At 41.4% G+C, this 26,684-nt stretch overlaps 1 protein-coding gene across 1 annotated transcript; it reads left to right on the top strand.

Moving 5' to 3' along the window:
* Positions 1–271: 271 nt before the first annotated feature.
* LOC130889851 (acylglycerol kinase, mitochondrial-like) lies at positions 272–26,357 on the top strand (the record flags this gene model as incomplete). The annotated part of the gene is made up of 6 exons (XM_057793821.1): positions 272–321; positions 3,802–3,859; positions 12,210–12,289; positions 14,530–14,587; positions 20,314–20,384; positions 26,192–26,357. Coding segments are annotated over exons 1-6 (483 nt in total), but the record flags the coding sequence as incomplete, so codon positions are not given.
* Positions 26,358–26,684: the final 327 nt, after the last annotated feature.

Here is a 26,684-nt window from a genome sequence, read left to right as displayed (position 1 = left end):
ATTCAGTTTGTTATTAGTTTCCAACTCAGTAAGTCTAGGTAATTATTTTCATTGGTTGCCATCAGTACCAAAAGACAGTCAAGTGTTCTTTATCTTCTGGTGGAAGTATATACTACCACATTCGGATTATTGTTGCCAGCATCTCAATGCCAAATTGATACAAATTTTCCATTCTAGCTCAGAAAATACATAAAATTAGATGTATGTATATATATTAGGTCCTTATACATATAATCGCTAAGGTTCAAGGTCACAGAAACTTAGCAGACAAATGGCCTATTTCTTAAATAAGTCGGGAAACAAAATAGAACAGTTAATAGAGTGAGAGAGATTTAAAACACAAGCCAGTCACCATCTATGTGTCTTGTTTGAATCTTGTCTTGAACAAAAGAGGTAACATATATATATATATATATATATATGTATATTAACTGTTAAAATTTGAGAACTGACTAAATATGTTGTTACACAATGGGCCAATATTTTAAGTATAATAATATCTCATAAAAGTCTTTTGCAGATACATAGTAAACTCTTAAGGTATCAGATTTTCTTTCATTGATTAAGCCTTACAGGGTTGTGAAGTAAGATTGGTCATGAGGTGATGATTGTTGAATATGAGTGAGGAATATACAGCAGTTATCTGCAGGTTATGTGCTGGAAATTCTAGAGAATAAAGTATTGTACTCAGCAAATTCTGACTGCCTGTCATCTGACCTGCACTGTGCTGATGGAGTTTTCATGGTCAGTACACTAATTGTCACTAGCTTTGTGGAACTTTCATTCTCCAGGAGGCCGATGATAATGTTAATTAGTACACAGTTCAGACTGTGGTTATGAAAGGACAGCAACAGTTCAGTGGTGGTCACAGTGAAAGACCTTCTGCTAGGCTGGAAGGAGTGGGCCCCTCTGGGTGGTATCATCTGTCAGGCTTGAGGGATGAGAGGAATGGACTTGTAATGGCTGCACCTAGGGAATGTGGTGTAGGAGAATTGTCTGTAATCTGTCATTCATGTTATAAATAAAACGCTAATGGGCCAGGCAGGAAATATAGGTGGGAAAACCAGACAGGAAGTAGAAATGATGTAATGAGAGCAGAGAATTCTGGGAAGGAGGAAGCTGATTCCTCCCACTCCTGCTCAGACCACAGAAGCAGCAGGATGTGATCTGCCCCACTGAAAAAAGGTACTGAGCCACATGGCTAACATAGATCAGAAAAATTGGTTAATCAAGATGTGAGAGTTAGCCAGTGAGAGGCTAGAGCTAATGGGCCAATCAGCTTTATAACTTATAGAGTCTTTGTGTGATTTTCTTTGGGGCTAAACAGCAGGGGGAACGGGGCAGTACAGAAGCACAAACAAGCCAGCCCCATCCATGTTACAGAATGGAGCACAGACGTGGATAACTGAATCCACAGAAAGCCTGACAAAGCTTGGGAAAGACTAGAGTAAAGCATTTTGGTTTTCAGCCGTAGCAGGAAAAAAGCTGGCTGTTTTAAAATGCTGGCTTTCTGTGCCTTCCTGCCAAGGAAAACTCTTGACTTTCAAGCAGGCGGTCCAGACTATGGAGCTATGGACACAATGTTGCAGCTTGCTTCCTGGCAAGGACGTTGAAATGCCATAGGAGCTTTTTCAGTGTTGTTTACACACTGTTGCGGCTTGCTTCCTGGCAAGGACCTTCAAACGCCACAGAGAAAACTAATCCATATTCCTTAGCAAATTAAAGACTCATGTGGTCAGAAAAAGAAAGATATACAGTAAAGAGAGATTCACAGAAGAAGAAAACCTCTAAATGGTTTACATTATGTTAAAAATATATACAGGCTAAAGGTTAAAGTTCTCAGAGTAAAAAAAAAAAAAGAAAGAGAGTAGCCTGGGAGGCAGAGACAGACGGATCTCTGTGAGTTCAAGGATAGCCTGGTTTACAGAGGGATTTCCAGGACAAAGATATCCAGAGAACCTGTCTCAAAAAGCCAAAAGTTAAAAGTAAAAATAAAAGAAATAGAGGTTAAAATAATGCCACGTAAAGATGGAAAATACACAGAGAATCTTGATACTGTATGTTATTATGCTCTCTTTGAATTGTTTAAATGCTGAGGAAGGAGCAACAGCTGCTAAAAGATATTTGCTTATAAATGCTGCAGATAGGTATTTTAAAAATACCTTGGCTTCAAAATTGAATTCAAAAGGTATGTTACTTTGGAGAAGACATTTTGCTTTTGTTTCCACAGAAAATGAGAGGCTGTGGATTTATTCAGAGTTAAGAAAAATCCAGTTTGATCAAGGAAGACCACCTGAGAAGTCTCAGGCAGGAATAGATGGCCCAGATGTCTGAGTTCTTCATCCAGAACAGGTTCAAGACAGCTGCCTGAGATGATCAAGACTCACAGGATACTTCAGTCAGGACTTGATCAGAACTCTAAATTTTCTTTAGGTCCCCATAAGATTATCAGTGCCCCCAACCAGCTGGAAGTAGCCTGGAATACTACGCCCACATTCACAAAAAATGGACTATGGATATTTTCCTTTGGTTTTTTTTTTAAAAAAAGACGGGGAAGTGGTGTGGGAGAATTGTCTATATATCTGTCAATCATGTTATAAATAAACGCTGATTGGCCAGGCAGGAAGTAGAAATGATGTAATGAGAGCGGAGAATTCTGGGAAGGAGGAAGCTGATTCCTCCCACTCCTGCCCAGACCACAGAAGCAGCAGGATGTGATCTACCCCACTGAAAAAAGGTACTGAGCCACATGGCTAACGTAGATCAGAAAAATGGGTTAATCAAGATGTGAGAGTTAGCCAGTGAGAGGCTAGAGCTAATGGGCCAATCAGCTTTATAACTTATAGAGTCTTTGTGTGATTTTCTTTGGGGCTAAACAACGGGGGAACTGGGCAGTACAGAAACACAAACAAGCAGGCCTGGCCCCCCTTCATGGTACAGGAATGGAGGGGTTGACGGCCATTCTGAGCAGGTCTCTGATGTGGTCTACGCATCCTCTCACATGAGAGCAGATGTCTTTCTGTCTAGCCACTTCATGTTTCCCTTGTTGACCCTCTGTTGTGTATTTATATGTGTCTGACTTTGAATTTCCAGTACAAACTCTAGGCTTGTTTGCAGATCTGGCATAATTTTATGTTGCCTGTATGTGTGATACATAGTATTTACTTTTCATGGTGTGTGTATGTGTGTGTGTGTCTTTCAAGAGATTGTCAGAATGTACGTAAGGAGAGTCTTGTATCTTGAATGAAAGAATCAACAGTAAAAACATGCAGAACATCCTCATAGTTCTAGAAAATAAGGAAATATATCTTGGGTCCTGGTCTGTAGTTTGCTAAGATAACTTTAAGTCCTGTCCTTTAGTTGCCATCTGGCTGTTTGAGAAGAAAGTTGTTCTTAGGGGGAAATGACTGAATTTCTTACAATGATTAAAAGGTGCTGTGTTATCATTGTGTATTTAAGTACCACATTTCCCAGTAATAGGCACAGTGGAGTGATTCAGTCAATGTTACATAAAGAAATGGTCAGTATCTTATATAAGCTCCAAATTTTTCTCTGTGAATTTCTACAAACATTGTACTGTTCTGAATTGCTAATTCTTTTACATGCTTTCCTTCTGCTTTCTTAAAATATTAAGAAGTAATATTTCAGAAGTCTAGCTTTTCCTGACATTCATCCTAGGCTTCTGAGTATGTGGGGGTGGGTGTGTATGCACACGTGTATGTGTGCTGTGCTTTCAAGCAGGTGGTGTTTACCTTTTACAACCGGACCCTCTCCATGGTTCCCTGTTTAGACACATTACAGATACCACATCGCCATTGTGAAAGGAGAGACAGTTCCACTTGATATCTTGCAGATCAAGGTAAAATCTTTCCTTCACATTTTAAATAAGGAATCAAAGTAATAAGGACATGTTGGGAGGCAGAGACAGGCGCATCTTGGTGAATTTGAAGCCAGCCTGGTCTACAAGAGCTAGTTTTAGGACAGGCTCCAAAGCTACAGTGAAATCTGTCTCAAAAATCCCCCCCCCAAAAAAAAGGGAAGGAAAAAACCCTCAACCTCAAAGACAGACATCGGTTCAGAGTAAAGGGTTGGGCAAAGAATTTCCAATCAAATAGACTTAAGAAGAAAGCTGATGTAGCTATCCTAAATATTCAGCAAAATAGACAAAGGAGACAAGGAAGGATATATCATATTTGTATCAGGAAAAAATCAATCAAGAGGAAATCTTAGTTCTAAATATCTACATCCCAAATACATAGGCTCCTCATATGGAAAAGCCTAAATCAAACATTAAACTCTGCACACTAATATTGGGAAACCTCAATACCTCACTCTTAGCACTTGACAGGTCTACCAGACAGAAACGTAAAGAAATAAGGAAACTAACAGATGTTATGACTCAAGTTGACTTAACAAACATCTATAGAACATTCCATCCAAACATAAAAGAATATACCTTCTTCTTAGCACCCCATGGAACCTTCCCCAAAATTGAACACATCCTTAGTAACAAAGCAAACTTCAACAAATACAAAAAAGTTAGAATAACCCTATGTATCTTATCGGATTACCATGTCTTAAAGTTAAAATTCAACACCAACGGTAATTTCAGAAAGCTCACAAACACATAGAAAGTGAACATTGCTCACCTTGAATGGGTCAAGGAAGAAGTAAAGACATTAAAGACTTCCTAAATTTCAACAAAAATGGCTGCATGACATCCCCAAACTTATGGCACACAATGCAGTCATAAGAGTAAAGCTCATAGCACTAAAAGCCTACAGAAAGAAGCTGATAAGATCCCATACTAGCAAGTTAGCGGAACATCTGAATGCTCTAGAACAAAAAGAAGCAATCTTACCCAGGAGGACTAGATGACAGGAAATGATCAACTTGAGAAATGAAATCAACAAAATAGAAACAAAACAGTACAAAGAATCAACGAGACAAAGAAAATCAACAAAATAGACAAACCTTTATCCAAAGTCACCAAAAAGCAGACAGAGAATATCCAAATTAACAAAATCAGAAATAAAAAGGGACATAACAACAAACATAGAGGAAATCCAGAGAATCATCAGGTCTTACTTCAAAAGCCTGTACTCCACAAAATTAGAATCATAAAGGAAATGGACAATTTTCTGGATAAATATCACTTCCCAAAATTAAATCAAAACCAGATAAGCAAATTAAATAGACCTATAACTGCTAAGGAAATAGAAACAGTCATCAAAAGTCTCCCAACCAAAAAAAAAGCCCAGGACCAGATGATTTCAGCATAGAATTCTACAGGATTTTCAAAGAAGAGCTAATTGCAATACTCTTCAAATTGTTCCACACAATAGAAACAGAAGGAACATTTCCAAACTCATTTTACCAGGCCACAGTGCCTTGGTACCCAAATCATACAAACACAGTACTAAGAAAGAGAATTACAGACCAATCTGACTCATGCAAAAATACTCAATAAAGTACTGGCAAATGAAATCCAAGAACACATCAGAAAAATATCCACAGTGACCAAGTAGACTTCATCCCAGAGATGAAGGGATGGTTCAGCATACAAAAATCTACCACATAAACAAAGAAAACCACATGATCATTTCATTACATGCTTAAAAAGCCTTCGATAAAATTCAAAACCCATTTATGATAAAAGTCTTGGAGAGAGCAGGGTTACAAGAAACATAACTAAAGATAATAAAGGCAATAATATACAGCAAGCCAACAGCCAACATCAAATTAAATGGAGAGAAACTGAAAACGATTCCACTGAAATCAGGAATAAACCAAGTTGTCCACTCTCCATATGCATTCAATACAGTACTTGAAATTCTAGCTAGAGCATTAAGAGAAGGAAAGGAGATCAAGAGGACACAAATCGGAAAAGAAGTCATGCTCTCACTATTTACTGATGATATGATAGTTTACATATGTGACCCCAAATATTGTACCAGGGAACTCCTACATCTCATAAGCACCTTCAGTAATGTAGCAGGATACAAGATTAACTACAAAAAAAAAAAAAAAAAAAAAGCCCTCCTTTTTACAGATGATAAACGGGTTCAGAAAAAAAATCAGAGGAACATCACCCTTCATAATAGCCACAAATAACATAAAATATCTTGGGGCAACTCTAACCAAACAAGTGAAAGACCTGTATGACAAGAACTTTAAAAGTTTGAAGAAAAAAATTGAAGACACCAGAAAACAGAAAGATCTCCCTTGCTCTTGATTAAGTAAACATGATAAAAATGGAAATTTTACTAAAAACAATCTACATATTCAATGCAGTGCCCACCAAAATTCCAGCCAAATTCTTCACACACCTCAAAAGAACATTAATCGATTTTATATGAAAAAAAAAAGCCAGGATAGCCAAAACAGTCCTGTACAACAAAGGAACTTCTGGAGGCATCACAATCCCTGACTTCAGACTCTACTATAGAGCTACATTACTGAAAACAACCTGGTATTGGCATAAGAAGAGATAGGAGGACCAATAGAATCGAATCGAAGATCCAAATATTAATATACACCTATTAACACCTGATTTTTGATAAGCTAAAAATATAAAATGGAAGAAAGAAAGCATATTCAACAAATGGTGCTGTCATAACTAGATATCAACATGTAGGAAAATGCACATAGATCCATATCTGTTGCCATGCACAAAACACAAGTCCAAATAGATCAAAGACCTCAATATAAAACTAACCACACTGAACCTCGTAGAAGAGAAAGTGGAAAGTACACTTCAAGGCATTGGCACAAGAGATCACTTCCTAAGCAGAAACCCAGTAGCACAGACACTGAGTGCAACAATTAATAAATGAGACTTCTGAAACTGAGAAGTGTCTGTAAAGCAAAGGACACAGTCAACAAGGCGAAACAGCAGCCTACAGGATGGTAAAAGATCTTTACCAGTCCCACATTGGACAGAGGATTGATCTCCAAAATATACAAAGAACTCAAGAAACTTGACATCAAAGGAACAAGCAATCCAACAACAACAACAAAAAAAAAAATGGGTACAGACCTGAACAGAGAACTCTCTACTAACAAATGGCTGAAAGACATTAAGGAAATGCTCAACACCCTTAGCCATCAGAGAAATGCAAATCAAAACAATTCTGAGATTCTGTTTTACACCTGCCAGAATGGCCAAGATCAAAAAACACTTATGCTGGAGAGGATGTGGGATAAGGGGTACACTCCTCCAGTGCTCGTGAGTGCAAGCTTGTACAGCTGCTTTGGAAATCAGTATTGTGATTTTTCAGAAAATTAGGAAACAATCTACCTAAAGACCTGCAATACCACTTTTGGGTATATATCCAAAGAGTAATTTGATTTAGAAATATATTTGCTGACTGTGCCAATTAAAGGGCATAGAAGCCTGACAGCATGCTGGGCACTCAAACGCTGGCCTTTAATTACTGCTATCTTAAGAACAAAAACCACCACCAACCACAAAAACGAAACTCTACCAGGACTCAGTGAAAGGATGATTATCAAAGGGTAGGTAAGTCTCAGGTAAAAAAATCACTCAAAAAAAAAAATGATGGGGACATCACAGATGTTAAAGGTCAACCTATTGGTGCATGGCTATAAGAACTATTAATTGTTATGGATTATAATGTCCTACATAAAAATAAACAGTTCCTGAGGTCCAGGTGATAGTACTGAAGAATTGCCGTGTTGTAAGTATGGAAGGAATGGTAGTATATTAACCTTGTAATTTTTCAGTCATCGTTTTGATGATTGACTTTATATCAAGATCATCCGTAGAAACTGAATGCAATGGGTAGAAATCTGTTGGGGAAACAAATCTGCAAGCATTCCCAAAGTTTGTTACTTAGTCGTTAAAGGGGCAGATATATATATTTTTTTCAGATATATATTTTAAATAGAGAAATGTAGCATATGCTCCTTTGTCTGATCATGAAGAAAATTGACCATGTCTACCTTCTGAGAATGATGCCATGTCACTGTATAGTTTTCTGTTCCAAATGTCAGCTAATCTAAATCTAACCAAGAGAAAATCATCAGAAAAATCCAAACTGTGGGCAATTTAGACTGTCCTCCTAAAAAATGGCATTGTCAGAAAATCCAGAAGAAAGTTAGTGGTCTGTTCCAGAGGAAACCTACGAATCTAGTAAAGAATCCTGGACTTGAAGAATGAAAACCAGTTGTAATCACGGACTTTGTTAGAATAAGTAAGGACACTTGTACATGGACTGTATTTTAAGATACTGCATTTCAACCTTAGATTCTTCAAGAGTGATTTAGGTATCGCATTTCCACCTGCGTAAACCCTGACTTCAGGCAGGCAGTTGCTGACTCTGGGGTAATATCTATAAGTGCAAACCTAGCAACAGTACATAGCATACACAGGGGCGGGAGAAAGAGTACTAGCTGCCCTTTTAGAGGATCCAGATTTGATTCTCCACACCCAAGTGGGGCAGCTCACAATAAACTACATGATGCCCTCTTCTGGCCAGTGTGGGCACTGCGGGTATGTGGTGTGCAAGACAAACAGGCAAATATACACATAAATAAAATGAAAACAGCTAAGTATAAAGAGAAGACTTTGGCAATGGTGACTCTAGGTGAGAGGTATAGATGGTGTTCATTGTACTGCTTAGAGTTTTGCCATTACATTGTTTTCCAAAAAAAAAGGGGGGGGCGAGAAAGAAATGGTTCCTTAGTAATTTCCGTTTTTAGTCAGTAGCTTTTAAAAGTTATGCATATCGGGGTAGGAGTTAAACAAGTATTCTTTCTTCATCCCACTTAAAAACTACAAGCAAAGCCAGGCGATGGTGGTGCCTGCTTTTAATCCCAGCACTCAGAAGGCAGAGACAGGCAGATCTCTGTGAGTTTGTGGCCAACCTGGTCTACAGAGTGAGTTCCAGGACAGGCTCCAAAGCTACAGAGGAACCCTGTCTCAGAAAACAAATAAACAAGCAAAAAGAACAGGCAAAACAGAACAAAAATGTCTCAAAAGTCAGAGCTGCAGAGTTAAGTCATCCTGCAACTGTGAACCTTGTATGTTTGCGCACAACTGACCTTAAGATGTGCCAGCTCCACTCTGGATGAGCGTTTAAAATTCACTCATTTTGTGATTTTGTAAGAACTTTTAAGTATCTATATACTGTGCCATGATCCCAGCTTTCACCTTGAAAGTGGATGTTATACTGGTTGAACATCCCAAATCTGACAATCACAATGCCAAGTGGTCCAAAATTAGAAAACCACATTTTTGATTTGGCGTTAGGAATTCTCAATCAATAGTTTTGTTTTTACAAATATTCAAAATTTGAGAAATTCCAAAATGGGGAACATTTCTAGCATTATGCTTTTAGGCTAGGGATACCTAACCCATATGAAGCTTCCAAGTACATCTTTATAATTGGTGAACTGTGGTGAAATATTATTTTAAGATGTGTTACATTCATTTATGCTGTGGAATATTTGTTTTAAGGTGCAAAGATGTGTTATATTTTTTTATGTTTCTTTTGTTTGACTCTGTAAATCTGTTATTTTGCCTCCTTAAACCACCTGATTGGTCTAACAAGGAGCTGACAGCCAATAACAAGGTAGGATTGGGATAGGCAGGGCTGGCAGTCAGAGAATAAATAGGAGGAGACTAGGCTTGAGAGAAGAGAGGAGCAAGAAAAAGAGAAGGAGAGGAAGATGCCAGGGGACAGCCACCCAGCCAACCAGCCAGCCACGGAGGAAGAAGGAACGAAAGATATATAAAATAAAGAAAGCTAAAAAGCCCAGAGGCAAACATAGTTAAAGGGAAATGGGATAATTTAAGTTAAAAAAGCTTGCTAGAAATAAACCAAGAAAAGGTTTTATATAGCATTCATATAAATAAATATCCTTGCATGTATTTGGGAGCTGGGTGAATGGCCCCAAAAGAGTAAAAAACAAAAAACAAAACAAAACAAAACTCAACAACAGTGAACTTACGAGTGTACAACCAAATCTACTTTAATTTTTCCAAATACAGCCATGTCTAGACTTCCTGTCATGATCTCATTAATCATACTCTAAATTGCAATTGATCTTTAGTGTACAATACAGCTAAGTTGTTTTCACAAAGCAAAAAGACTATGATTAAAGAATAACTAGGAGAGATTGTTGGCTATAAAGACATTGTTGTAAAATATAATCATTACCAAAGAAGGTGAATCAAGAGATTTTAATAACTCAGTGATTTAGTGTTTGTTTTACATGTATTAGAAATGATATATTACAAAGTAAATTGAATTTAAATGGAAATTCTTGCTGTGTTTGTACTTAAATGTCTCATCTCAATCCCCCTTCTTATATATACTGATTTTGTAAATTGATGTCAAATTTTTCATAATCTGTGTATATTAATGACACAGCTCAGGAAATAGAAAAATTTTAATAAATTCTTAGAAAATGTGGAACAGTGGCTTCTACCCTAGTTTCTGAGGAACCAATTTAGTTTAATTGATTTTTTCCCTATTCTCCTTCTTTCTGAAAATTGCATTCAGAATTTGAAGAAAAAGCTCTGTAGGCAAAGCTTAATGCCATAAGCGTTCTAGGCAATGCTAGATGCCAGTCCTTCCTTCCACAAGCACCATACCCTGTTAATATAAACTAAAGATTCTCCAAATTTCAAGAAATCACCCACTATAATGCTATTGTATTTAGCTTGCTCACTGTTCACTGTGTGCTCACATCTCATTGAACATTTCAATTTGGTAAGGAAGTCAAGATGTGTTTCCTCCTATGATGTATTATATAAGACCACAGGTAGGAGAGAGGCAAGAAACTATGTTGGCTCCATCTTCAAAACCTATCCAGAGGCCAGCATCTCTTCTTCAGTCTCTTGTCCCTCTCTGGTGGCCTCTCTGATTTTGCCTCCCCTTTGTAACAACCAGTGTGTGGTCACAAGTTAGGGCACATCACTTCTCTGCTCTAAGGCCTCGGTAGTGTCTCCTCCCTGAATAACAGCCTTTAAGGTCTTTGATCTGGTTCCCCTTGACCTCATCTGGATGGTACTGATTCGGGTGTCTGTTCAAATGATGCTTATCAACTGCATCTTCTCTCATCCCTATATTAACTAGTCATTTATCCTCCTAGCGGTATCTCTGAAATACTTATTTGGCTCCACTGTCCTCTCACCATATTGTTTCTATTTTCTCTCTTGTGGGAACCTAAGAGCAGGATTAGCAGAAACTCTTGCTTAACTGGCAGTGTTATCTCCCTTTTACCTGCCGGTGCCTCACTTCTGGGTCTCTAATGGGCTCGCATGTGAATTTTGCATAGCTCCCCATGCACTGCATTTTGAGTTTGGAAATCTGTTTTAGCCTCATTTGTTTGAACTCCTTTAATTCTCAGGTTGAGTGTTCTTCATAGCCTCTTCATGCCCGAGTGCCTTGGCCCCTGGCCCACCACTCTCAGAGGAAGTTCTCTCTACTTGGCACTCAGAGACAAACATGACCTTACTGTGCCAGTCAGCTGGTGCCTCAGCAGCCCCTCTCTGCTTGCTCTGCCCTCTCTCTACGCTATTCTTCCCATGCTTGTCTTAGTACAGAGAGTAGCAACGCTATTCTACTTCATGACAGGTGCGCAGCAGAGGGGTGAGCGGTCAGTGTCTCCTTGTACAGTTCTCCTCCTGTGTGTTTCTCTTACAAATTCCCTTGCTTGGCTTTGACACAGTGAAATGATGCTGGTGCTGGGATTGAAGGAGCCCTTGATCCCATGAGCACAAGATGCAATGTGCTTTCTCCAGGACAGCAACTTCTCGTGCCAAAGATCCTCCCTCCATCCCCCCTGCCCAGGTCTTAATCCTAGCTTATATTGGCCATGGCAGAGAATTGATGATATGAGAGAATCTAAGTTGGTCCTTCTATCTTGCAGCAAACTATGGAGTTGTGTGTAGTATTGTACTTCTCTTGGAATGTGGGGCCTTATATCTATCAGTCTTCAGCCATTGGAATTTAACTACTCAGAATTACAGCTAATACATTCCCTTGCCAGTAGATTCCTGAGAACTAATACAAGTGTGGATCATTCAAGCACTCTTACCATGGCATAGGGTTAATTGCTTTAATATTTGAACTTACATATAAAGTGTTTGGCTTGGTGTGAAGTAGGCCTAGAACATTTTCTGGATACTATGAATTTGCTATATTCATGAAGCTAAATCAATTGTATTTAACTTCCAGGGCAAAAAGGAACAACCTGTGTTTGCAATGACTGGCCTCCGATGGGGATCCTTCAGAGATGCTGGCGTCAAAGTTAGCAAGTAAAGGATTGCTGTGTTCATATGTGATGGTTCTTTAAACGTTTTATCCTTTTTTTATTTTTATTTATTTATTTTCTTTTAAAACAACAGTCTGCAAGTAAATCCTTTGGATCAGATACCTGAATTTGATTTTGATAATGAAATAGAAGCGAGCACCCAGGTAAGAATTTGAAGCCTGTAGGCTGAAAGGACTGGGAATAGCCATACAGAGAAGGGCACGTCTGTTTTCACACATGTAGCTTAGGTTTAAGGTTTTCCTGACTGCAAGAACAGGCTCAGGAGGAGCGATTGGCAGGCCGCTGCTGGCTCTCATGGGGATAGACTGAGTTTTGGAGATTCATGTGGAATGAAGCTTCCGCCTAGGAGAGAAGTGTGGGCCAGCTTCCTGAGGCAGGACTGAACGAGACAACATCCAAGGTTCATTTCATTTCTAGTGGCGGTGCCGTCCATCCTTAGCCTAGAGCCCAGGGCTTATAGTTGTAGGAGAGGCACTGAGTTACGATTGAGTTAGTGTACAGCTCTCTCATCAAGTAACCTCGCTTGCAATTATGGCCAGACTGCTAAACATTTTTCACAGAGATTTCTCACACGTTTCACTCTGTTGTCCCTGGTAGTGAATTCCTGAGAGCGGAGTGTCAGGAGGAGAGTCCTGCTGTATCTCATTGCACGGCAGTCGTAAATGCTTCACGTCTTTCTGTTTGCCAGTGTGCCATGGTTATGCTGATGCCACAGGTTACCTTGGGTTTGATCTGTCATCTCGGATTCCCACAGCTCACTGGGAGAACTGCTTAGCTTTCTCTGAGAAAGTCTGCTCAGAACAAACCGCTTCCCGGTGTTCTGATCCACAGTTCAGCACTAGTGCAGGTCAGCTGTCTTAGGAACAGCTCATCTCCCTGCCCCATGGCTTCTGAACCTTGAGTTTTAAGATCTGCAGGTGGTCACATAACACCTTGGCTAGGACTGACTGCTGAGTCACTTCTGGTGTAAAATAAGAACCATTCCCATGCTTGCCACTGGAAGACTACAACCACAGTCAGGTTCACTACTGGAAAAGGTGCAAGGGACTGCTGATACTTTAGGAATAGACGGCCTGAAGCAGGGCACCTTTCTACTTGGCTAATTGGATAAAGGAAGTATAGAGAGAGGACTTTAAAAATACCATAAGATACCAAATATCCAAGGCCCTCATTGATACCCTCACAGTATTAACCTGAATGATAATTTAGAACAGCTCCAGTTTGGCTTTATCTGACTTCCTTGTTCTGGGATTTGGGACCAACTTACTGTGCCATCGTCCCTGATGGCCAATTTTCTGTTTTATTTTTAAGCCTTGCCCTTTTTCTGGCTGTGATCCCTCTTCCTACCTGAAGTTATTTCCCTCCCTCTTTCGTCGTCTAGATTCGGGTCGCTTCCAGTCACTTTCTGCTCCGTACCTGTGCTTTATCCTGTGTCTTTTATTTCACAGTGTGACTACCCTGTTTTCTTTCTTCTTTACTTTTCTTACCGGTAAATAGTGATCAGTTTATACTACAACATATGTCGTCACTTATTAGTTAGTATTATTTGGGAGTCGTTAACTTCTCAAATCATGGGTGCAAAGGTAGGAATTTTACAGTGTTCTTTTGCATGTTTATACTCTACATGTCTTTCTCCATATATGTAATAGGAGCTAAATAAAGGCCTTCTGACATGAATCAGTCAGGAGCAGTCAAGTAGGTATCTGCTACATGTAAAGAGTAGCATTTATATCACTTTCTGAATGAATCTGGCATCTTCCTCTCTCTAGTAGCTTTTATGCACTTAACAGTATGCAATGAATTTTTACTCTGAGGCTTTATACTTGGCATATTAAAGCTGTATAATATGAGTAATATGACCCAGTCCTCTATCTTTAACACATTGGGTCACACAGCATCTATAATACACTATCTCTATGTGGCTTTATTGCTTTCTTCTTGTTGATCTTTTGATTGTATACTCAATCTATTCTATTGGTAAAAGTCTGTATTATAATGACTTGTAAATTTAGGCTATACATCTCTTATTAACTACAAAATTGCATATTATTAGGTGTGCCATTAAAATGTAGGTTAAAACTGTGTATAGTGTTATACTATAGTCCTCAAGCCAATCCTCAAGAGCAGCCAATCACAGCAGAGGTACAATCCTGATGCATTGATTGTCCTAGATGATTTTTAACACACTGGTAACTCTTCTCGTTTTCATCTTGGTTTCCGAAGGTACTGGTATCTTGGTCCACTGAAAATCAAAGCAGCCCACTTTTTTAGCACTCTACAGGTAAAAGCAATTTACAACTTAGAACCTGACCTATGTTAATTCAGTGTTTCTTTGTGATATGTGTATTTGAGATATTAATTCCTTGCTATAGAACCATATCACATGTTCCAACACTAACATGGGGGCATTTGAATTATATATTTACAGAAAACATTCTCGTTTTGATAGACAAGCACCCCTCATGTCTGTCTCTCTGCCTGTCCATCTGTTCATCCATCCATCCATCCATCTATCTATCCATGCTCATTCTGTTCATGAAAAAAAAAACTGTATTTATTTGTCTTGGATACTTGCCTTTGCTACTCATTCACACACCCTTGCCAGACAAGCCTTGAACAAAGTGACCCAAATATCTGGATAATTAATATTTGTATCTATATTAGTATCTGGAAATGGCCTGAAGATTTATAGTGGATTACCGATAAATTAATTATATTAATTATATGGGAATACACACACACACACACACACACACACACACCTATCACCAGATTTCAAACTGGTTAGTTAAATAAGTGTACTACTGTAGTACTTGCTATACTGGACAGTACTGATACAGAACATTTTCCTAATCATAAAGTTCTACGGGGCTGTGCTCTATATAGAATATATTAAAAAGTATTAAGTTCTGAGGTTGTAGCATAGTACAGTGGCAGAGCTCTTGTCTAGCATGTATAACGCCCTAGGTTTGATTGCTAATGAGAGAATAGGGGGCATAGAAAAAAATTCTCGGCTATTTCATATTACTGAAAAGGCAAATAGGAAAATCACTCAATAGATGAACTGTATACTGTGTTCATCTTTCATGTAGACCACAATTTGGAGTCATTTCCCGAAGAATCTTACATAAATTATTTATGCTACCCTCAGACTATACCACATGTGTCTATGTAAGAACATTTAACCACATTTTGTAATAAGGTTTTAAAAAATTGTTCAGTTCCAAAGAAACACCACCTGAAATCTCCATGTGTTACACAGCACAGTAGCACTCAGGGTGATGTGCATGGGCACAGACCTCTCTCCTAGCCTTCAGGAGACTGTAAGTTGTAACACTATTTTTGGTAGTGTCTATAAAGAGTCTAGAATCCGTGCATACCCCTTGTCCTGGCAGGTATAGTTGTTTAGCTTGTGGGCGTGAACAGTTAAATTCCTAGTGTACTTACACAGAATTCTGAAACCACCATGAATCGACGAGATTGGAAAGTCCTTTGTTCAGGGGATTTTTGAAAAGAAGATAAAATCTCTATTACACATTTTCTTTATTCTTAGTCCTTGGTGACAATGTATTCCCAGGATATTGCTTGTGCTCCTTTGCCATTGTTCTCTGATGAGTGAATCTCTGTGATGCATTGAACTGAGTGAGCGTGTGATTGCAGCTCTAGGTGAGCCACATTTGGGACGCTGAATGCTCTTATCTTTGTGCTAATTACAAAGGTTTGTGACCCTGTGCTGCTGTCACTAGTGGAACACATTCTTTTCTTTTTTCCTCACCACTTTGCAAAGCAAATACAGTAAATATTCAATACTGTAGCTGTCATGTAATAGCTTGAAATGTTTATTTATGATTAAAATAATATTTCCAAGTATGAAAACAGCTTTAGGAGTGTAGAATGTCGGAAATTTAATGTCTCTTAAAAAAGCATGTTTATTCTTTAACAGCAACACATTAAATAGATTGATTAAATGAATATTATGCTTTTATTTAAAGTAATATGTGATCTTTGTATTTACTAATGTGGCAAAATGCTCACCAGTTATGGCTGAGTGAAAAACCAACTTAAAATGATTTTCATGAGGTGATTGGTTTCATTTTTATTCAAAAGAGAAAAGCTGCCACCTGAAACGAGTTTTGTGGAGGTAATTGATGAAGACAAGGCTCCAATTTTATTTACTCATTTCAGTAGCCAGTTGCTCGGGCCAGTTTATTCAAGTGCCATCCATCTTTTCCCCTAGAGCTGAGCAGGTGGTTGTGAGCCACCCAGTGTGGGTGCTGGGAACTGAACTCAGCTCCTCTGGAAGAGCAGCAAGCACTCTTATCTCCTGAGCCATCTCTTCAGCCCCATGATTTCTGTAAATATTTTAGAGTGTTTACTAGGTTCCTCATAAAAGTTTCATAAGGTTATCTTGTACTTATAGATCAATTTGAGGAGAAATGGCATTTCTATAGTATTGACCCTTCTGGGATATCAATGTGATATATCTCTTCACTTACTGATGTCTTCAATTTCTCTCAATGAAGTTTTATGGTTTTCTCTATAATATTTGCCTGTTACTGAATGCACTGCTGGTTATCTTACTTTTAATGCTATTATCAATATAGCTCTTAAAACATCATTCTCTGACTAAAGAAACAGACATGTAATTGACTTTGTATGTGTGTGTGTTGATGCTGAATCAGCATCCTAATTAAGTTCTTATTAATTGTGTGGCCTATGGGTTCTTTTAGATTTGCTATATCAACACAAACAGTGCCAGTTTTGTTTCTCCCTTTTAAAGACTTCATCTTTACCACCCTTTGTCTTTCCTTACTTCCTGTGGGGCCTTCCATGCTGCACAGGAGTAGTGCTTCTGGGAGCCGTTGCCCTATGGGAGCTGTTGATTTGTTCTTGAATTCGGTATAATTTTTGGATATCTTTTATTAGATAAGGAAGTTTCTAATAAAGAAAACTAGTGAGGTTTGCCAAGAGTTTTATTAACTTTAAATATCTTAGACATTAAATTCTATCAAATATCCTTTCCTCTTCTCTGAAGACAATAAGATTCTCATTGAACCTGCCAAGTTGAGTTGATTTTCGAATGGATATGAGAGATGGAGGTGGCCCAGATATAGAACAAGCGATAGCTTTACCTTTGCCCCTTAAACACTGTAGAAAAATCAATGAAATGACTGTTGGCAGAACTAGCCAGAAACAAACAGCGTAGGGCAGTGATTCTGGAAAGGAGGCCCTTAGATGAGCTGTGCCTCATGTCTCTGCCAGCCCCCTGCTTGACAGAGGATGCTGAATGGAGACAGGGATCACAAGAGACCCAAGGTCTCCTCAGGGAATGAATCTTGGAGAATTTAGGGCCATCGGGGCAATGAGAATTGCAGGGCAAAGTAAAAGAAAGCATCCTTGAGGGGTTAGCCAGGGATCCACAGATGTCTGTAGCCTTCGTCTGCATTTTCACTGATGTATGTATGTGGGAAGCCACCTGAGGTAAAGAACTCCTCCCAGGAACCCGGCCCAGTCCTAGGAGATTCAGTCACATCACAAGACCAGGTAACCGTGAACAGAGTTGTCAGTTCTGGGGTGTTGATGCTTTCAAAGGCTTTTCCTCAGTAATGGGACAAAAGTAATCTGAGTCCAGGCTGACATTTCCTAGTAAAATCTGGAGACTAACAGCAGACGCCACTTCCAGGCCACATCACTGCCTCGAGCAAAGCTGCAGAGCAGCTGTCAGCAGAGGCTAACCACAGGCCCACCCACCAGCCACCTTCAAGCGAGGGGTCACCAGTGGAGTCACACAGATTCAAGTTTCTGTGGATTCTGTTGGAATGCGAACACACTAACATGTTAAGTACTGCATGGCTGTTTTATACTGCAGAACCTACTGCAGTCATAGAGACTTCTGATAACTCTCTCTGGCCGTTACCAGAAAACACATGCTGGTGTCTGTTCTAACTGGAGGATGGCTGTGCTGTCCTGCTGAAAGTTTATGATGTGGGAAGTCCCTCTGTATATGTGTTACTTTTACTGACTAATGAATAAAGAAGCTATTTTCAGTCAATGGCTTAACAGAATTTGGCCAGGCTGGAAAAGATATATAGAGTAGGCAGAGTCAGGGGGAAGCCACGTAACCAATGGAACTTTGTCCTATAAGCCACAGCCACATGGTGATACACAGAATAGAAATGGGTTAATTTAAGATAAAAGAGTTAGCTAGAAAGACACCTAAGCTATTGGCCAAACAGTATTGCAAATAATATAGTTTGAGTGATTATTTCATGTCTCCGCAGCCAGGGAACAAATGAACATGCCTGTGCCAACAAATTTAAATATGCTGTTTTCTTTCCCCTTATCCCGTGAATTATTAGACCTGGCAACTGGATCATTTCCCTCCTGCTCCCTGCCAGCTCCCAATGCCATGTCCCATCATCCCCCCATATCAATGTCCTGGCTCTGCTGAACCTTTGCTGCTCCCGCTCATTTCTCTGTCATGTTCCTCACTGGCTCTCACCTGCCTCTGCAGATAGGGCACAGTGGGCAGAGTGGCCCTGTTACAAAAGCCATAACATTACCTCCTTGTAGCCCTGCACCGGCTCTCTTTCACCCAACCTAAAAGACACATTCCTTACAGCGGTCTGCAGAGCCCTGCCCAACAAGATGCTTTCTTCCCCGTCTTCATCCGCTTCTCTTGTCCCTGCCACTCAGTCTGTTTCAGGCACGTGGATTTCTTTGCTGTTCTCTGTACATTTCAGGGATTCTGCCACCTGAAGGCCTCTGCCGGGCACTCCCTTTATGTGGATGGCTTGTTTCTAGAATAGTGGTTTCCAACATATGGCCTTTAGATCGGCAGCATCATATTCCTGGATATGGTTTGAAATAAAAATTCTTGAGCTTCACAACAGGCCCTGAGCAAGGAACTCTGAGAACGATAGCAGAGTCTGAGTCTCTGTATAATAATTAACTTTAAACCAGCAAATACAAACAGGATCCTGATGCCGGCCAGTCCCCCGGGCACCTGCTGTTTGAAGACTGTTGTTGTAGATGAAGATATTTCTTCTTGTTCCCCTCCTGGGCTCCTGCTCTCTTTAAAGTATCGGTCACTGGGCTGGGGAGATGGCTCCGCAGTAGAAGAATACTTTCTACTCTTCCAGAAGACCCAGGTCTTCAGAGGACTCAGGTTCGATTCCCAGCACCCACACAGTGGCTCACAACCAGTTTATTCTAGTTCCAGGGGATCTGATACCTTCTTCTGACCTCCATGGACATCTTGAGCGCATGTAGTATATGGGCATACATGCAAGCAAAATACATAAAGTAAATATTTTAAAAGTTACTACAACCAATGTCATCTGAGGCTCGTCTATTTATGACATTTCGTAATATATTCTGATGTACTTCTAGCATACCTATTTTCTACTGTCTCCTGAAATATACTTACTGTTCTACTCCCTGCACTCTCTACAGTGAAATACAAGTTCTTTGTGGGTGAAACTCTGTGTGTTTTTTGTTCGGTGATGTAAACCAAGCATTTCGGGGATTGCTGAAATTCCGCTGGCACTCGGCAGGTAGCAGAGTGAAATGTGAACTCTGAGCAGTCATTAGGTCAGAGCATGGTGTGTGATTCCTAGTAGATTCAGCTGTGCTTTGGTGGTACCTTTGAAACTCTGGCAAGGGCTCAGAGGCTTGTGTATTTCTCCAGGGCCTACATGTTTTGAACTCCAAGAAGGCCACACAGAAGTGCTGGGTTGTTTCACAAAGCTGGGCTAATGTTCTTAGCTAATAACTAGGAGCAAAATGAGGAGGAGCACAGGAATCGTGACTCTTGCCACAGTGCCTCCTTACAGATTAATCTTTCAGGGTTTTGTATGGATAGAACCACAAAGCTTTACGATTGTTGGGGAGTAGAAAGGGTTGCTTATCATGTTTACATTTCGAACATTTTAAAGGACACCTGTGGGTGACAACTGTATTAGCCCAATTTCCATGTCTTAACCTTCGTGTTCTTGAACTTGCTAGAGCAAAGAAGACTTTATGAACATTTGCATCGAGCCCAATGCTGTCAGCAAAGGAGATTTCATAACCATAGGGTAAGTGCCTGGCCTGTGGGAAATGGAGGGTCATGAAATAACTTGTGTTGTCAACCCTTTCTGTTCAGAGTGGGCTGCCTACTTTAGAATGGAGACCCAGCAAAGGCCTTGTCTGTCTGTCTGTCTGTCTGTCTGTCTGTCTGTCTGTCTGTCTGTCTGAATCCTTTGCTGTCTGTAAAACAGAAGGAAATCATGTCTACTGTCTCAGGACTGCTTGTCAGTCTCCAGGAGGCTTTTGACAGTGAGCCTCACTCCCCAGTATCTCTTACTGTGCATGCATTCCCCGTCTCCCTGCTCCCAGAACATCAAGGGCAAACTTGAAAGGACACTGTGTACCTGGACATTTCCCAGGTTTCCCTTTGGTAATCTAGTAGACTTTTCAGAGTTCTGCCTGATTTGTTAAGTCCCTGCCTCAACTGGAACGTCATTGGCTGAGAATTCTGTAACCCTCCAGACATGTCCCAAGTATCTGTGGAGCTGTGTGTTCCCATGCCAACCAGTAATCTGCTCAGCTGCCTTTGCATTGTCCTGGTGCTCCCTCTTGTGCCCACTTGGGGATTGGACATTGCTGCTGTTGCAGCTGCGTCTCCATGGCTGCGTCATTATGGATTCCAGCGTGAGCAGCAGAATGGCTTTCATTAATCTCTGTTGTTCTTGCCTTGATACAAATTCTTCAGATACTGAATGGCTCCTTGCAGCCTTTGATTATTCTCAGTGTGTAGTAAAGGAAGAAGGAAAAGGCTGTCCCTCTACAGTGTGCACAGATCACACTGTATCTTGAGTGATTGTGGCTAGTGGTGATAGCCATATTCAAATCTCCTTTATAAAACTGAGAGCCAAACAAAACCTTCCCTGTATCCCTCAGTTAGATGGCGCTGTAGTCAGCATTCTTATTAGCAAGGTTCCTCTTGGTTCTTAAGGGAAGTAAATGTGTGCAATCCATGTGTCCACTGCATTTTGAAAAGGGTAGAGGGGAGGTGGGCAGCAGACCAGAGCCCTGACAGAGACCAGATCTTATTTCAGTTCACTAGAATGAAGAAAGCAAGCAGTTCTCAGGAAAACCACAACTTATGGGTGGCCATCAAGTACCCCGACTAGTCCTTCTGCAGGCTCATCAGAGTCCCAAAGCCCTTCTGCTAGCTCAGTAGGTGCCCCCAGCCTTCCACAAGCTAAAGATAGCTTTCCCTCCCCTGCCACCAGAAAGTACCTAACCACTTGGCCTCCCACCAGTCAGTTCTCACCAGTCAGCTCCAAGACTAATTATTCCTCCACCAATCAACCCCAGATATATCCCTCCTTCCTCAAATTCCATTAAATTCATTTAAATGGAGCCTGTAAGCTTTTTTTGGGGGGGGGGATTGCCATTTTGCCACCCCAGTATTGGAACCAATAAAGTGCTCTTATTATTGTATACGTGGCTGTTGATCTTTCTTTAGGGGCTTCTCTTGGACCCTAACAAATATCTTTTTTTTTAAATTTTTTTATTAAAGATTTCTGCCTTCTCTCCGCCACCACCTCCCATTTCCCTCCCCCTCCCCTATCAAGTCCCCCTCCCTCATCATCCCTAAGAGTAATCAGGGTTCTCTGCCCTGTGGGAAGTCCAAGGACCACCCACCTCCATCCAGGTCTAGTAAGGTGAGCATCCAAACTGCCTAGGCTCCCACAAAGCCAGTACGTGCAGTAGGATCAAAAGCCCATTGCCATTGTTCTTGAGTTCTCAGTAGTCCTCATTGTCCGTTATGTTCAGCAAGTCCGGTTTTATCCCATGCTTTTTCAGACCCAGGCCAGCTGGCCTTGGTGAGTTCCTGATAGAACATCCCCATTGTCTCAGTGTGTGTGCACCCCTCGCCTTCCTGAGTTCCTTGCTCCTAACAAATATCTTAATGGAACATGGGGAAGCAGCTTTTGAAACACTGATGACAAATCTATACAGGAAAGAATTCTTGAATTCTTTCCAAATAAAGATAGATAATAGACTTTTTCCTTTTTTATTTTTTTATTTTTTTTTATTTTTTTTGAGACGGGGTCTCTTAGACCCAAGCTTGCCTTTATCTCCCCAGGTAGCTCAGGCTGGCCTTAAACTCCTGCCTGTTTACTTTCCCCACTTTTTATATTTATCATAACTAGTGAAATGGGGTACATATGCATTGAGATCAAGTGTATTTGTGCCCGATTGCTTTTCTGGGGCTTGTGTGCTCGTCCTGCGCCAGGATGCCCATGCTGCTCACATGAGGGGAGCCAGGCACCAGAAATTGCGTGCTAGGCTAGGGAAGCCTATTACCTCCGAGTCCATGCCTCGGAGTGTCACCTACATGCGAGGATCAGACAGCATCCTGAGACCTCAGTCATGCAGGAAGCTCGCACCTCTAGCCCAGACAGCCAGCCTCCGGGCCCTTATCTCCCTTGCCTCCCTGCTGAGGAGAATGTGGCACTCCCACAGATGACAGGTTACCCCACCCCTCCTGTCAGCACCCCTCTTAGAGGGACAGCCGGCAATCAACAGTCAACAGGGGTGGGAAATCGTATCGGACACTAGTTATCACTTTGCGTCTAGTGATTAGTGGGGACTTCCCGTGGTTCTTTAGGCCACAGCCATATGCTCACATGATGTCTCTGGATGAGGGTCGGCATTTGGGAGCCCAGTCTTCGGTCCACCTCCTGGTGGCTCAGCCCTTATGTGAAGATGCCAGGCGAACCGAAACAGAAAAACATGTGCCTTCCTAACTGAATGGGTTGATAGACAACACAAAAGAAGGAAAGGATGGGGGTTGCAGTGCTTACTTGCTAAAGGGACTGAGGAGCCTTTCAAAAGAAGGGGAGGATGGCGGTCCCTGTGCTCACCTGCCGAAGGGACCAAGGGACCTTTTCACTGAAAATACACCATACTGGGGACACTGTGCAGCACTGGGACTGAGGAGAGGAAGGTGACCAGAACCTGTTCTGGACAAAACACAAAAATTACAGCCACAACAAAAAAAAAAAGGACTCTGACCAGGCAAGCTCAAACCCTGTGTTAGAAGTCCCTGTTCCGGATGCCAGATGTTGCTGGGCCCTAATGTCTTCCTCGGGGGAGGGGGCGAAAAGGAGCAGTGTCAAGGTCCTAGACACTGGGAGTCAGGTAGAAGGCTTACAGCAGACTTATTTAACAACAGGGCAAAGCTTATAAACCCTCCCAGCACCCAGGTTTTCTGATACATTTACAGTTGACCTCTTATGCTTGTCTCTCATTGGCTAGGCATGATCAGGATCTCTGACAATGCCTGTTGCTAGGCATTCAGGAAACATCATTAGGTCGCTCCTTATTGGTCAGGGCCTCTGACAACAGGCAGACTCCAGGTTGGCTCCTTTTGGCCTGGTAGGGCCTAAACTTTCTACAGTGAGCTGGAGAGAGACCAGTGAGCCCTGGGAGATTTTGTTAGACTGACCTCAGAAGAGATCCTTCCTCATCCATGAGGCCACAGAGGTGCACTCAGAACCCCGTCTCTCTGCAGGGAACTGAGGGCTCCTTCAGCATCGACAGCGAGGAGTATGAAGCCATGCCTGTGGAGGTGATGCTGCTGCCCAGGAAACTGCAATTCTTCTGTGACCCATGGAAGAGGGAGCAGATGCTGCAGAGCAGACTAGCACACGAACAGGGAGAACTAAAGATGCAGATGAAAGAAAGCTGAATTAGACGACCCTTGGAACAAAGCAATTTCTTTGCTGGATTATCTATATGGGCCAAGTATAATCATAGTGCTGCTTTTAAGTGCAAGAGAGAGCCAGAGAGGGACCAACCATTCTCTCTATTGCAAAGGGAAGGGGTTATTCACCAAAGAAGGCAGGAATTTTCTAGAGCTGACAGAGACATAAGCATAGATTTCCTGCTTAGCTTCAGGAAATTCAGCCAACACCTTGATTTCAGTGGCAGGAAGTGAAGACAGATGGGCCTCATCTTACTCACTTGTGTAATTGTCCATAGGTTCAGTATCTCACAGTCTGTTGAACTGAGGGCTTAGTTGCTTGTTGGTTCTTGACCTGGTGATTCTTTTTATTCCCTGTCACATATTCCAGGACAGTTCATAGCATTATGACTTTCTTCAGTCAAAGTAATGGTTGCATTATTTAAAATACAGTTTTAATAAGTGGAGTCAATGTAGAAAGCTGTACGGAGGCTAGAGGCTGGAGGACCTAAAGCCTCTATGGAGCCTTCTTTTTTGCTTGATGCAAAAATTAAGCAAATTCTAGATATAGCTGTTTTTAATTTTTCTCCCCTTTTTTGGTGGTTTGAAAAAAACGGCCACCAAAAGAAGTGGCACTATTAGGAGGTGTGGCTTTGTTAGAGTAAGTATGACCTTGTTGGAGGAAGTGCATCACTGTGAAGGCAGACGTTGAGGTCTCATATGTGCTCAAGATACCACCCAGTATTTCAGAACACTTCCTGTTGCCTGCAAGATACAGGAGCCTCGACTACTTATCCAGCAACATGTCTGCCTGCATACTGCCATGTCCCTGCAATGATGACAATGGACTGAACCTGTGAGAAACTCTGTACAATTTTCCAGAAAGTTGAACAGCAGTCCCTAGGTGACCCAGAGATTCCAGAATGATAAGTAGGTGTCCACAGAGAAATTCGGGGACATCAGCCGGGATCATTCCTCGGCGCAGTCCTGAAGTAGAAACTATCCAGTTGTCCATCACTGATGAGTGAAAAAAGCAGAATGTGATTTCACCCTTCAGTGGAATAGTGTTCAGCATGAAACAATAAATGCAATCATTGGTCAGCCTTCTGTAGCTCAAACAAATCACTTACGCAATCCCCTTACAGAGATGAAAGGTTTATTTCGCCTCCTCATTGTGGAGATTTTCTAGTTTCCCAGGCTCAAGGCTTTGTGTCCTAAAGGAAGCAGCCTGTGGTTAAGGGAGCTCCATTTTGGAGAAAGCTACTTGTTTTCAGGCAACACAAAAGCAATGAGTGAGAGCAAGAAGCTGGTCCGCCACCGTCCAGTGGTCCTATACTGGGGAACCAAGCCTTTCCTGCACTAACTTGGGAATTTGCTAGGCAGGTTTGGGTACCTGGTCAAGGAACCCTGGGGCCCAGCTGTCTGTGCACTAGGTTTCGACGACAAGCATTTGTTGACTGAGTTGTCTGTCTCCCCTGCCCATTGTGTTCTCCCATGCAACAAAATTTAAATTTCTTCTCCATGGTATTCCAGGTGATCTCCTTTTACGTCAGCATTAACTGGTAAACATGGCTGAAGTGGCACACACACATATGTGTGTGTGTGTATATATATATATATTAGGTGTGTGTGTGTGTGTGTGTGTATGATTAGGTGTATGTTTGTGTATGTGTGCCTGCGCCATTTGCCCATTTTTCTGTATCCTCTCACCCTGACTTTCAGCCATCTCAGTGCTCATCCACTCGCCCATCCAGCGACTCACATCACACCATCCAATTTTTCCTTGCCATGTCTGTGCAGCAGTGTTTCTGGCAAGTGAGTCACTTGTGAGACACTGAATTTTTGGCAGGAAACCCTCCTGCTCTGCTTGAAGCTATCGTTCAAAGAGGGAGACAGGTCAATGACATATATGGGTTGTGCAGAGCTTCCTACATGTGTGCACTGTCTAGAGGTGAACACTGGGTTTCTTTCTTTGTCAGTCTGTGCCTTGAAACAATATTTCTTTCTTCCCCATAAGCTTCTTGTTTGGGTTAGCTTGGCTGACCAGCAAGCTACTGGGACCCTTTGTATGTGCTGTGCTTGTATGACAGTGCATGGATGCCTGGGCTCAAGCCTCCACTAACAACACAATCTTCTAATGAACAGGAATAGCACAGGATGGAGCGGAGGAAGAGCTTCAATCTCTGTTGAAACAGAGGGAGCTGTTCGCCAAGCAAAAGGACTTGGCGGAAAAACTGCAGCATCACCTAGATGTCTCCCTGATGAGCCCAGGCTTGGAAGAAGTTTTAGAGCTAAGTGGATCCTGTACCTGGGAAATTTGTCTTTTGTGGGCTTCTGCTCATTGGCAAGGCTCCCAGCCACAGCCAGAGAAAGAAAACATTAGGAGTATTGTGCTGGCCCAGTCGACAAGAACTTTTGGACAAACTTTTGTTTGTTGCTGGTAAGTATTGGATCCTCAGTTGCTGGATTCCTCTGCTGCTAATGCAATAACCCAAATCAAACTGAATTAATAAATCCAGATGTAATAAACAGGGCAATGCAAACCAGAGCACTCCCGGGTGGCTCTCAGGAAAGGAGAGCACACATGGCAGATCTATGGGCTGGGTTTTAAACAGCCAGCAGATGTGGTGCCAGGCAT

This window comes from Chionomys nivalis, chromosome 1, assembly GCF_950005125.1.
Source record: "Chionomys nivalis chromosome 1, mChiNiv1.1, whole genome shotgun sequence".
Taxonomy (NCBI): domain Eukaryota; kingdom Metazoa; phylum Chordata; class Mammalia; order Rodentia; family Cricetidae; genus Chionomys; species Chionomys nivalis.
Note: the sequence above shows the minus strand (reverse complement) of the source record. Positions and strands in the feature narration are given on the sequence as shown.